The 15067-nt window shown below is 33.0% G+C and overlaps 1 protein-coding gene across 18 annotated transcripts in view; it reads right to left on the minus strand.

The window, feature by feature from the left end:
• Positions 1–15067, minus strand: part of CHL1 (cell adhesion molecule L1 like) — a 184072-nt gene that overhangs the window by 75559 nt on the left and 93446 nt on the right. For 9 of the 18 annotated variants that reach the window (XR_004312000.1, XM_032458074.1, XM_032458075.1 and 6 more), the window contains 2 exons: positions 6941–7122; positions 1813–1918 (listed from right to left, as the gene is read on the minus strand). Coding sequence is in view for 17 of the 18 variants with exons in the window: in XM_032458074.1 (XP_032313965.1) it covers positions 1813–1918; positions 6941–7031 (197 nt within the window). In the remaining variant the exon portion in view is untranslated. Of the gene's footprint in view, positions 1–1812; positions 1919–6940; positions 7130–15067 lie in introns of all 18 variants that reach the window. The other 9 variants (XM_032458079.1, XM_032458078.1, XM_014563172.2 and 6 more) reach the window with 2 other exon arrangements.

Raw genomic sequence — 15067 nt, forward strand, 5'->3', positions numbered from 1 at the left:
ATATTCTTACATAATCTGATTATTTTTAAAGGAATGACAAAACTTCATGGGACACCTATTTTTGTCAGGAGCATGCCTCTCTCCTGACAACGTCTTTTACTTTTCCCTCACTGTATTTTACATTTTGCTGGTTTTACTTAGAAAAGAGCACAGAGAATCTATTCTTTAAAATACCATTATGTTGACTGGGATAACTCCACATATTAAAATTAAACATTTCCAACTGGTGATATGTTACATCTTTTCATTCATTCAAATTTTCTTTGTCCTCTTCCCAACTTAGATGCTACATAGTTCTTGTTACGTAGTTTCTGATGTTACTTTGGTTGATACCGCAGTTAGTAACTACTGAAATTGCTGGGTGTGTTCCTTTTACTATTGTGATGGGTTATTATTTTCTTTTTGTTTTCTAACTATCTTCTGTTTTGAACAGGCAATTTATTATAAGTTTTTAAAAGATTAATAATTGAACGCTTAATGCAACCCTTCATATTTATTAAATCTGTTTTTTCCCAAGTGAATTTTCTTGAGTTTTCAGATAGAATATCAAATTATCTAATAATGCTACTATTATTAATACTAATATAATATTAAATATAATCTCTTAATATTTTCTTTATTTTCTTACATAACTGGTTATGGCTCAAGAAAAATAAATGATAGTGCTAATAGCAGATATTCTATTGCCGATTCTCAATGATTTATCAAAAATACTAGTGGAAGTTCATAATTAAACTCAATGCTGAATATTGACATGATAAATACAATTCATCCTTAATCATCTCCAATGACTGTATGGTATTATCTTTTGACATAATTTAGTTAATTAATATTAATATATATCATAATATTTATTTATCCATATTCACATTGATTAAATAAATTCTCCTTCATTCCAGTATAATTCTACCCATATTTACATATACTAATCATATGTATCTATTTGGTAAAAGAAATAATGACAATTTAACATGTTAATGGTTACTAATAATTTCTAAAATATCAAATTATAGGGCAATAAAAATGTTAGACACAATACAATTTTAAATAATCAATTTTCAGTCTTTCATTTTTAGTAAATATAAAATGATCAGGTAAATCAATAAAAGTATGTTTCCTCTCCATTTTAGAATCATTTAGAACTTTAAAATCTTGAATTCTCCCCACAATTTTTCCCTCCTCTCTCTCAATACACATTTCTTTCTCTCTTTCAAAACCAGGAGGTACTTTGAAAACAACTTAACCAGTGATTATGCTCACCTACAGTAACAATTACTTCATTAATAATAAAACAGTAGATAGTAATAAACCATGTAGATTGTATTCTGTCATCTTAGATGACTAAACATTTCTATGACAACTTAAAAAATATTAACAACCTATTCACAGAATATGTGTCACATTTATAAGAAATGCAGTAAGAAATATGTACAGAATATTGTTTATAAATGTATTAACTTTTAGCTTAATAAATGCTACCTTCATTAAGTAGAATAAATAATTTTCTGGTTTTTAGCTACCTTGTTCACTCAATAAGGTAAGGAACTGTTGAATGTTTCCACAGTCCCAAAACCTATGCTAGGTATTTAATATAAGACAATTTATCTCACGGTAAACATAATTTTAACTGTCAATATTTAATGGCAAAAATAATCAAGCTCTACTTTTATAGAAATAGTTAGCATTCATTTGGAAATCCTTACTTTCAATCATATGTAGATTTAAAGTCCACTAAGCTCATAATGATTAGAGTAAAAAGTATAAAGGATTGTACACATTTAAACAATTATTTAGTTTGACAGAAATACTCACGTTGGTTCTGGATTTCCTTTAGCTTCACATTCAATCTGAAAATATTCATCAAAGGGAAAGGCAACTTGGACTTTTGACTGTTTTATGATCGTTGGAACCTGTTGAACTAAATATTAAAATAGATATTTTAATAACACGCTCTTCAAAAACACTTTAAACATGCTGTCTATATTGGTAAGCAAAAGGAGTATAAAACAATGAAAGTTGTATTAACAAATCTGACTTCCTCTTTGCAAAATGTACTTAGCTATAAGGACTATACTTCACTGTCATCAATTCACGTTGCCTTGCACATTCATTTTATTTACACCCAGAATAATTTATCAATTTTTAAAGCAGAAGAAAAATAGTCCTATCATTACAACTTTAAAACATCAATACTTAAATTATAGGCATTTAGTCTACAGTGACGTGTACATGCATTTTTACTTAGTTCATTTTCACAATTCTGTTTTTTCTGTATGGTTTTCAAAGATATTATAATTAATTTACTACTTTTATATAGTTTATTCCCACTGAAATTTGATAACTTAATTTTATCATTGGGCATTAGATTTTTTTTTTTCGTTTAAAAGAGAGCCTTAAGCTTACAGATTTTCCTTTATTGATAAGTGACTTATGATAAATTTCCAGGCTTGGACACAAATGGTAATGATTCTGGATAAATCTTAATATAATTTCGTAAGGAAATATTTACCACAAAGAACATATGAATACAGTGGTTTCCCACATCACTGCCACCAATAAACACTAGCATTTTAAAATAAAATACTTTACTAATTATTATGAAAAAAAAACTCATTCTCTATTTTTACTTCTATATATCGCTTTTGTTGTGAATATTTCCCTAAGCTTGTTTATTATTTGTCCTTTCCCACTTACAAATATTCCTTTTATACTTTTTAATCCCACTTGGAGGCTTGAGATTGTTTTTTCCCCGTTTTAAATGGATTCTACCTATTCAAGTATTTCCTCATCTTGTGATAAACATTGTGTTTGACAAATTAGGTAACCATCAAGACAAATTTAAAAAGCAGGGGTCGACTTTGCCTCCAACCAACTCAAGTAGCTGGATGGCATTTCTGAGAACTGTGACTATGACATAAACGTATTAATGCTGAAGATACAAACTTGGGTTATATTTTGAAATAGGACACAGATCATGAAATATGTAAAAATTTACTGTCAGGGGGCACTTGATAGTTTTCAAATTAAGACATGATAATTTTACTATGGTTCTTAAAATCTCTGTAAGGGGACAGGGTTGAATTCACAAGGAAGTATAAATGGTTCAGCAGCAAGAACCTGACTTTGGCAAATGTTTTGAGAAAAGCAATTTTCAGAAAGGCACTGAGAGTGACTGCATGAGTAATATTGCAAAGTGGAGTTACAAACAGGCCCTAAACCCTGTGACATGAGTAATATTGCAAAGTGGAGTTACAAACAGGCCTTAAACCCTGTGACATTGAGCCAAGCCCTGAACCACTCTGTTTTCTCATTTGTATAATTAGAGGCTCAAGTCAGATAAATAGACTTTTTAGTCACAGAATTCTTTTACACCCTTAAAAATTATAGGAAATCCTCAAAGGGTTTTGTTCATTAGGATATATTTAATAATATTTGGCATATTAGAAATTAAAACTGAGAAATCTCAAATTTATATTAATTTAAAATAATCCTTTTTTTTAAATAAACAACATTTATTCAAAAATACTAAATATAAAGAGAACAGTGGGACTGTTCTACATTATTGCAAGTCTCTTTAATATCTTACTAGAAGGCAGCTGGATTCTTATTTCTACTTTGATATTCAATTTGTTTCAATAAGTTGTTTTGTTGAAATAAATGAGGAAAATCCGAACTTATACAGATGTGTACTTGAAAAAAGGTGAGATAGTTAATAGTCCTTTCTGGTAATTGTGGGCACTGTTCTTGGATAGTATACCAAAAATCAATAAGTGGTAGTTTCTTAAGGGTTTACTGCAATATGGAACCTGAAACCATATTGACAAATGTTCATTCTGTCATATTAATCTATATTCATCCATGGGTACTTTTTAATTCATGCCTGGTTTTGTAACATCTTACAATATTCACTTAGAAAATAAATACTGGTTCACTGAGTTATGCAGAACTTCCAAATACTGACACATGTCATTATACAATATTAAAAATTCACATTTGTCAATATTATCACTGATCCAAGAAAAGCCTTAAATGTTGGGAAGCTCTCAAACTCACTGCAGAAGGCACAAGTTTTCCACAATTCTAATTTTTGCTTGAACATTTAAATTTTATCGACAACATACATGATCCCTTGTTTCTCTTGAAGTGACAAGCTCACTTCGTTTGTTTCAGGAAAAATACCCATCAGTCATCAAATTCTGTCTGTCAGTTATACTTTTAAGTAAAAACTGCATTCAAATCATGACACTATTGAGGAATAGAGACTACCACGGTACTTTGTTACATAGCAGAACTATTTCATATTCCTTTCCCAGTTCATCCCACAGAACACCAACAAGAATGTACTCAAGGATAAGAATTTAATAAAATCAATAATGTTTAACTGTTTCAACAAGGAAAATCTTAGGCAAAACTTGTTTTTTTTAGACGTTTGGTTTGCTTTACTACTGAGTATACGGTCAGCAGCAATCTCAAGAGTACTGGCACAGTTTGGTGCCCATGGCTGGAACTGCATTTTCCCCACCATTGCTTTTGTAATGTCAGTGCAAATGTCAACATGGTGAAAAAGGAAAAATGACACCTCAGTATTATGAAATGTGATCTCATGGACTGCCTGAGCAAATCTGTGTGACCCTGAAGGGTCCATGTATCACATCTTGAGCATTGATGCCATCCTAATACAGTAACTCGACACCATTTTCAATTCTAAATTTCAATTTTCTTTTTACTTTCGCCTAATGAATCTAATAATTGAGTTTTACTAGCTTAGCGACATTAGCGTTAAGTTTAGGCTTTACCCATTGAATACTCATAAACATTGTAATAACATGCAAATAACATTCATATGTTCATTGACATTTTCCTTATCACTGATTACCACCATTTCTAAGTAGAGCAGGTCTTGAATTTGTTGCAAATTCGTATTATTTAAATGTTATTACAGTTATAAATGGTGAGGGATATGCACAATAGCGCCAGTCCCTAAGATATCAGCTAATAACTTGTGAACAATTTGTTTATTAGAACATTATTCTTTCTTAAATTTGCTAAGGTTACAAAGTGTCAGCAATAACTAATTATTCAGGGAATGCAGCTAATAACCTTTGGGTGTTTATAAAATATATATTCTACATTATAAATCCTTTCCTCTATAATTAGGCCAATTACAGAGACACCAGATTTGTTGACATTCAAATTGGACACCTGCTTTAGTTGCATTTGCTAGTGAGAGCTCTAGAGTACTGAAATAAATGGAGAATATTCAGTTGCTCTGAAAACATGTCATTAATATTTTATAACAACTGTTGTCTAAGGACATTACACCATGAAAATGCATAAGTAACGGAGACAACCAGAATAAAAACGTGTCTTAGGGACTAATACAAAATTTCATATCCTTCACCACAGATGAACTCAATGAAAAGAGATGGAAGGAAAATGTATATTCTATGCTCAGGACTCTGAGTCAGGAATCCTAGTGCATCTTTGGTGCTCCTGGAAAGAAAATGTAAAAGTATTAACCTCTTTCCTGCAAAGACTGACAAGAACCTTGCTCTTAATTTAGCACTGCATACTCAAACCAAAAGAATCTACTAAAGATGAATTATTTCAGGTTCTTGACCAGTGTTTGTACAAACAGTCTGGTATATATTGTGTGTAGGGTAACATAATTCAGCTTGATTTAAACAGAACTTTAAACTTGTACATCTGTAGAACAGGTAGGTAAAATTCCTTAAGAAAGGCGAATATTCAAACACAGACTTGACCATCTCTCAAGGACAGTAGAGAAAAGATTCTTACCATGGGGTTGAACTATAAATGCAGGGCTGCCCAAAGTGTGTCATGTGAAATTGCTGCATCGAGTATTTAAGGGAGCCCACAGAAAATGGTTTTAAAACATATTATATGGTCAGAGGATTATTTCCTTTTCTATTCACATTCAGACCTAGTACTTCACAACAAAAGTTTCAGTTCACTGTTAGCACCTCTCTAATATTTATTCAACTTTCTGAGGTCAAGACTAATTCCCTGAAATTGAGATGATCTGCAAAGATTATTTCCAATGCTATGATTCCAACAAACAACCGTTATTTCTTGTAAGTCCCCAAATTATACATAGAAGAGATATTAGAGATTAATATTTGAACTATACGGATAAAAACATCTCAATGGCCTTTTCTTTATCCCATGTGCTAATAAACAAGAGAAATTCCTAAACCTGTACATTACATAGTTTATATACAATTTTGTAACGTGTATGCAGATGTATCATTTTTGAACTTTCAATTACTGTAACTTGTTCAAACTGATTTATGATGGTTAGAGATTTACATCCATTTTTACCAACATATGCTAAGATATATACACCCATAAAAATGACTGAACAACCTTTTGATACGAATTCACCCTACAGAATGCTCTAACTTTGCAGAATTGGTATCATTTAATACTTTTAGTTATATACTATGAAAATTTTTCTAGTATTTTCCTAATTTTCATTCTTAAATATATACTTTTGAAAAATAATTCAAAGTTTACTAAATTCCTTTTTGTCATAATTGGTTGAATGCCAGTCATTTCTGAGCCACAACTCTTTCTAAAATAAACTCATCTGATACATAGAAGCAATAGCTGTTGGTAATATTGCAGACTACCTTACATGGTCAAATACCGCCTGATTTATAGGTTATACATCTTGTTATGTGCCAAGTTTACAAAGAGGCTAAAAGCCTGAGAAGCAAAATTAATTAATTATAGCAAGCAGCCAAATAAATATAAGCCTTCTAAAAAATATAAATGGAGGACACAAAGTTTGATGATTGCTATAAAATCTGTAGAAATATGGTAGAAAAATCACATGCTCAATCTATAATTTTTCTACTTAAAAATCAAAATGCAAATATGGACTTCCCTAAGTAGGTACTGAATGTTGTCACTTTACCTGAAAGTGGTATATCAACAGCTGTTGAGAATTTTAACAGGAAGAAAATTATAGATGTGATTAATCCTCTTCCACTTAACAGCATCTCCATTGCTCTTCAGGAAGGAGGCAACCCAGAAAAGAATGAAAGTCTTAATGTCTCTTCTTATGTTTGGCTTAAAGCTGAGAAGAGTGTGGTTAACCTGGAAACTCAAAAATAAATAAACAACAAACAAACAAACAAACAGAATAGCATATACTCTAAGTTCATGTACACTAAAAGGTCAACATAACAGAAATTAAATACATTTTTTCTGCTGCCAATGATTTCCTTTTTATGAAACTATTCTCCAGTAACTCCACACAAATATACTTAGTTTTTTCTCTTTGTAGTTAAAATAAAGTTGATAGATGCTACAAGGTTAACCATCAACCATTTCCCTTGTGTGGTTGAGAATATTTCCTAAAATGACAAATAACTTACAGTGGTAATTAAAAATAATTTCAAATGTGTCATTATGTCAATTGACACCCATTTTCCTGATGAACTGAATTATTTCAATCCACAAAAAATAAAAAGTGAAAAAATTGCTTTCACTATAAAAAGCAGAACACTGCCTAAGTTTTACACATATGCACAAATTTGGAGGATACTGAACTATCTAGCTATTTCTAAGATGAAAAACCAGAAGAGAATATTAATGTCTTGGCCTTTGAATTTTTCTTTTCCTTCTCTCTTCTGAAACACTGATAATAGTCATCTAAATTCATTGTTTATAATTATATATCAACTCTTTACCTGCAATCTATTATTTAATATTCTGTTCCATTAACATTCAATGCTGATTTCTTTAAGGGCATCTTATGTATTTGTTTAATGAGCTGTCCTCTATCTGTAAGGAGTAAAGCTTTCAAATGTTTTTAGACTATTATTTCCAGATTAATATATCATCCTACCCTGAAATAGAGAATAAAAATACCAGACAGCCAAGTGAGTGAAAACAGGCTCAATTTCAATTAATCTACTGATTTAGGCTAGTGAGATCTACAGTCTCTAATTGCCATAATAAAATAGCTCGTAGATACTAATTGTTCAATAATGATGATCTTACTTTTGTAATTTTAATGATTTTTAACTACAGGGTCTTGATCCAAGAAATTCTCTCCCATAAAAGTATGCTACACTGAAGCTCTGATTTTAAATGACTATCAATTAAAAGCCATAACAAACATTGATGATACCATCAGTTTCCAGAATACGGATAATGGTTAGCTTTACATTTGACCTTATCTCCTGCAGGGATTAGCTTCAATTTACCTGAGACATATACATTAAGAGGCTATTACATAAAAGTCATTGGAAGCTTAAATGTGACCCCCTGCAAGCAAGACTCCACTAGGCGATGATGACGACAGCCCCAAAATAGCTTTCGTCTTGAAAAGGGACAGTCTGTCACAGTTTCACTGTCAGAATGCAGAATGGGCATAGTGTTTAGTAATTATGTTTTGCAACAGTAAGATAGCAATAAAATTATATTACCATTTGTCTTTCTTCAAAGAATATGAATAAACTGCCTCACACCAGACCTCAAAATAAAAGCAATTATTGCAACTCAGGATGGAGCTGACTTTAAGAAAAAAATACATACTAAACTATTTTTGAGGCATAGTCACATAAAGTTGATGTCTGACTGCCTGACATTAACTCGGATCCAAAAAAGAATCAATGAATTTTCATGAATCTGGACCAAATGGGTTACATCTTCCTACTATGCCAGCTCATCCTCAGAAAGAAGAAAATCACCCCTGGCATCTCCCGCAAAAGGAAACAGATGTCTTACTGTCATTAAGAACTGATCCTTCCCACTGCCTCAGCTTCTCCAGCATCACTAGTGTGACAGTGATTAAGAACAGATTGGTTTTGAGACAGAAAAAAGGAACATGGATAGGGATGCATACCATATGGGACACTTCTAACACAACAATAAGGAAATGGAACTCTTTGTGTCTCCAAAACAATAGCCTCTAACATACACACATCATCAACTTTGCAGTGACCTCATAGAGCCCAGTGATGTTCTTACAAAAGCTCCACGGTGTTAAATCTAGAAACAACTTACTCCCTTGACTTAAATTCATTTGCTGCTTTAAAAAAATGGAGAAGAGAGTTGGCTTAGCCTTTCCATTCTACCTGGCCTCCCAGAAAATGTCAGCATACTGTGGCCTGCTGCCCAGCGGCAGGAGAGCTTGATGTGCAGTGAATAAGAACATTGAAAGTGGAGTCAGTTTATCACGAGTTCAAAGCCATCACTTATTAACTCTGTGGCTTTAGGCAGTTCACCCAACCTTTCTTGCTCATCCCTATAAATGAATGTAAGATTTGATGTCCTGCAAGCATACTTACCTGTGTTAAGTGAGATAAGATATGTTCAGCATACATAACAGGGTAACAAAGCAAACTGACTCCTAGCAATAGTGATGGTAACTTTGTTGTTAGTGGAAATTAGGATATAGCCTCTAGTAATAACACCCGGATTCAGAAAGGATCAATAACTTATATGACTTCTATTTGAGTTATAAAATCGTAAGGACTTAAAAAATGAAAGACTATTCACTCAAGTATTTAGTGGTGAAATGATCATGATTTTCAATACTCTAAAAAAAAGTTTTTCAAAGTGTAGGGGGAGGGTGATAAACTGCTATCAAAAAGTCTTCAATTCTTCTTACTTCCTGGATCCCCAGGCTTTGCAAGATGACTTCACAGGTATTTCCTCACTTCTTAAATCTGGTTGGTCTTTGACCAAGAGTATGAGCTCTAAGCTCAGGCCTCAGGAAGTCTGGCCTATTTTTTATTCTCTCTTTTTTAGAACCCTGCTCAGTCTAGACTGGATCAGCCTGCTGGAAGATGAGAGGGATTTCCCCATCACCACCTGTAACCCTCTGCCAACAACCACCAGTGTGGGAGGAAAGGCATCCTAGACAAGCCAGCCCCAGACGACTTGCCAGTTGAACACAGATGCAGGAACCAGCCTGATCATCATCAGTCCAGACTGGCTAAGATCGCAGAACTGCCTGACTAGGGTCAGGACACACTACCCCCAAATATGGCATGTTGGCTTACTGAATGTTTTAAGCTGAAGGAATTTTAGGAAGGAATTTTAGGTGACTGACAGGCTCTTTGACCTTCCCCTAAAGCAATTCATAAAACCCTCATGTGAGACTTGCCCTCCCCATACATGGAGGAAAGGAGCATCCTTATCTCCCAGGCTGGAGGGGTGCTGTAAGGAATCTGCATGAACAGACTTTGCCAAATTTCTTGCAGTTTACTACACTTGGCTCAGACCCCTTTGGTTCTATCACATTTTTCCACGCTCTTCCTCAACCCTAGCATGAAAAAGCTCAGGTGTAACCACTTCTTCAGGTCTTCACTTCCTTGTGAGGGCTCCCATATCACATAAAACTTAGACCACATAAAGCTGCATGCTTTTCTCCTGTCTTTTGTTACAGAGACCCAGCCGAGAACACAGAAGAACAGAAGGAAAAAATATCTATTTCCTCCTCCACACATCTGAAGAAAACAGTACACTTAGGAAGAGTACTAAATGTTTCTTGTATGAAATCAATCTGTTTTAGCATGGTTTTCAATTCAGAAATAGCTAATTGATAGTGTACGTAGAATAAAAGAAATGATATAATATTGATCATTGCTGAAGCTGCACTATACATATGTATATTATATATATTATATATTAATATTAGTTTATATATTATTATATATGTATATGGAAGTCCTTTTTTCTATCTGGGCCATATTTGAATATTTCCATAATAAAGACACTTTTAGTCTTTATTCAGTCTGTGGAAATCAAAAATTAGTATAAAATATTCCAACAGCAGTAAGGAGATTCCTTTAGGCAAAAGGTGGACAAAATAATGAGAACATCCACTGGCATACTTCCATAACAAAAACAAAATAATAGGCAAAAAGATTCCTTTAAGGCTACCATGCTATCCAGAGCTCTTTTGTTTGAACCAGATTCAGAAAATTTGGGGTTTCTTTGAACACAAGTGTATCTGTTCCACACATTCTGCACAAGAAGTATATAATGTAAGCCAAAGTTTGTTCCTTATATCTGTTCCACACATTCTGCACAAGTAGTATATAATGTAAGCCAAAGTTTGTTCCTTATTCCTTTTTGGGTTTGGGATGTCATGGTCCAACTAAGAAAATATAAGCCCAGTTTATATTAATTATCTAAATCTGGATAGCTGTTAGTATATACTCTGGATGTCTTCTGATATTTTTTTCATGCTTTAAGTCTTAATTCACTGATTTTGCATTTTTTTCTTTTGTAGTCTGCTTTAAATTCCATTAATGTAGTAGAGGAAAGGCAAAAAGTAATAAAATGAGTTAAGATTATAATGTCACTTTGTATATATATATGCCACCTTTCTAAATCATAGAGTAACACAAAGAATTTTTAAATTAAAGGCCTTGAGCTTTTGTTAATATATTCTGAATAATCATTCCCTAGTAACCACTTGTTTTTTTCACACTTAGCAGTAATGGTGTCATGTTTACTCAAAACCTTTGACACTATGATTTTCCAATGGTCCTGCTGAATTGTAGATACTTTTTTTTTCCCTTGAAGGAAATAATGTACCACAAATACATATACCTGAATTTCAAAATAAAGACATTCCTGTCACTCAAAAAGGAATAGAATCTGACCAGTGAGGTAAATGGACCAAAAGTAGCTTAGGAAGGCAGCTAGTTTGGGATAGTAGAATTCCCCTTGCTGGTGTTTTTCACATTCTTGGCATTTTCTGTCCATAATTACTCACAAACATGCTCAGGTCAAATTTCTAAAAAGAAAGTATAATTAAGGAAGTCCACAGGAATAAAAAAAAAAAGTCATGATCACTATTCCTGAAAGCCTTCTTCCTACTGGAGCAGCTACACAAGGAAGCCATGTCAGCAGCAGCCCACCTGCCATTTCTAAAGGAGGAGGAGAAGGTAAACAGCCCCCAGAAGGGCTGTGTCGACATTCCTCTTCACTAAGAAATAGGATTAGGTTGTTTCAGCCACCACGGTTTCTAGAGATCAGAATGAACTTTGTGCATGCTAAATCACTGAACAACATTTTTCTACTGGGGAAGCTTGAAATAGATGAGCAACTTTTAGTATAGTCAGCAGGAAGGGATACATTATTATACTGGCATCCAGATTGGGGTTTTAAAAATAACTCAATGGATTTGTGTACCAGTCTGGGACAGTGCTATCATGTAGAATTGTTTAAATTTTATTTTCTTTCCACATAATAAAGGCTTAAGAATCACCTGCAATAAGCAAGTGTCTTTTATATAAGGCCATTTGACATTTTCGTGATGGGGTGGATGTCACTCTCACTTCCCTCTGACTTCAAGTGTCCTTTATGAAATTCCTTTTCATGTGACTGTCAAGCTAGGGTAAACTAGTCCCCTGATTCAGGAATCAGATCTTAAGCAGAGGAAGTCCAACATATTTCCATAAGCCTGAAGTGTGATCTGAATCACTCAACACCTTGAAGCTGGGAAAGGATAAACACCAAGAAAATGAAAAGGCTTTTGTTCACTCGCATGCTTGGCTAATACCATAAATCAATTTACAAGTGTCATAAACACAGTAATCCTGAAATAACTGTTAATGGCTTTTCACTCTGAAAACACAGGAACTATTGTGCATTATGGCCATATCCATTCAAACTGTGTTTCATGTCACTGAAGTGACAAGACAAAAGAATTGCTTGGAGTGTTAATTCATCCCCCCTGCAGAAGATCAAAGAAATGAAGATTTCTATATAAGCAAAGTGATTTTATTGGAAAAATGTCAGCTTTAATTAGTAAGTTTGTTGGATAAACTAATATCAATAATAATACTATTTGTTTAATTAAACAGCAAAATACTGTGCTTGAGCTGACAGGAGTAAAACTGAATCTAATCTTTATTTGTTTGCTTTCCCTTTTATTTATCTATAGAGTCAAAATTCTTACCAAGCAGTATGCTGAAAATGGTTATCTAATTCAAATTCTTTCACAATGGAGAAAAAGAAAACCACCAAAATTCAAGATCACTTGACTCTAGGGATGGAGAAAACGATCTTATATCCCCACATGTCCTAAATCACGTTGAGTTACTTCTCACAAAACTCTGGTATATCAGTGATGATCATCTAGGGGATTTATTGAGGAATAACACGAATATATTAAATACACAAAACTTCGTATACAGCTCAGTGAATTATTACATGTGCATAAATTTGTGTAACCACTTCTCAAACCTTTTAAAGAGTTTTAGTGACACAATGCATTCCTTTAGCTTCCTTCCTAGAGGACTCTAGATGGCCAGGTTCATAAGAATGCAGAGCTCCTTTATGCTCCCCTAGCCTACTGGATTCAAATCAGGGTGACATGTGAATTACAGGAGGGCAGTTTTTGTTGTCACAAGAACTGGGGAGTGCTGTTAGCATTTATTGTGCAGGAGCCATGGATCTGAAAGGACCTGCAGGGGTCCATGAAGTCCTGCCCAATGAAAAACCTCTCTACCTGAAAAGCACCCCCCCCCCTCCGCAGCTATTCTGGTGTTAGTGTGCTCGGTGAAAAGAAGGTTGTGTGGTTGATAAACTAGGGGTAAACTACATGCACCACTATATGCACCTTTGAAAAATTCCAGTGCACATTAGCTTACAAACATTGATAAATTAATTTTGCTTAATTTAGGGTTTCATAAACTTACTCGACTATGAAAATCTATGTGTGTGTGCATGTGTGCTATTTTTCATCAAATTCACATATGGAAGAAACTGCTTTATGAGCCATCATCAGAAACAATAATTGTTAATGAGGAGGTCAATAATAACAGCTATCAGACTTAAAACTCTATTGAGCAATTTTTCTGTGTCATAATTCCTTTTACAGATGAACAACTCATTTAATTCTCATATTTTCATGATGCAGACTTTATAATAACAATATCTATTTTATATACAAGAAAGCTGGGATACAGAATGCTCAAAGTCTTATAGCTACAATGTTGAGTTGAAGTTAAAACCAATGCAATCTTTTCTAGAACAATTGTTCTTAACTATTTTACCTACAACCATTTGGAAATAATCTTTAAGATTTCAAGACATTTATTGACTTTCAGAATAAATAATGATAAATAATAAAACACATCAAATGAATCAAAAAAGAAATATAGGGAGCCACTATAGAAAGTTACTTACTGAGTAATTCCATCAGGTCTTGACTAACATGTCCTAGAAAAACTGACTAAAATATACAAATAGAGCATTTACTTCAGAGAAAAAAAAAACTGCAACTAGATTATCTAGAACTTTATATTGTATTATTCAAAAGTTATCTCAACTAAGTACATTCCATCACCTTCTAATTTGAGTGAAAGTGTCTGTGGATTATAGTCTCATCTAAAATAATCCAACAACCAACTTTCAAAAGTATGGGAATCTTAATATATGAGAGAAAGAAATTAGAGATTTCTGAACTCTAACAAAAAGATCAACTCAGGATATAAGTTCTTGTTAAAGCAAGCATCCTCATAACTTTTCTTTTTTTCTATCTCACTTCCAGCCCCTCTTCACAATACCTACAATTAGAGAAGATGACTAATAACTTATTTTTTTTTAGAGGATAGGTTATTACTAGAAAAAACTGTATTCTTAATCACAAAAATACTAAAACAAAGAACTAAGAATAATAAAATAGTATACTTTGCTAGCAGTTGAACCATTTATAAAAAAGGACTACTTTGTGATCTTTTTTTTCTATGAACATTTTAAAATATTTTTTTGAAGTATAGTTGACTCACAATATTGTGTTAGTTTCAGGTGTACATCAAAGTGATTTGGAGATATATATATATATTTTTTTTTTATTTTCCATTATAGGTTATTACAAGATACCGAATATAGTTCCCTGTGCTACACAGTAAATCACTGTTGTTTATTTTATATATGGTAATATCTATCTGTTAATCCCATATTTCTAATTTTTCCCTCCACTCCACTTCCCCTTTAGTAACCATAAGTTTGTTTTCTATGTCTGTGAGTGTTTCTGTTTGTTAATAAATTCATTAGTATTATTTTTTAG

Source organism: Camelus ferus, chromosome 17, assembly GCF_009834535.1.
Source record: "Camelus ferus isolate YT-003-E chromosome 17, BCGSAC_Cfer_1.0, whole genome shotgun sequence".
Lineage (NCBI taxonomy): Eukaryota > Metazoa > Chordata > Mammalia > Artiodactyla > Camelidae > Camelus > Camelus ferus.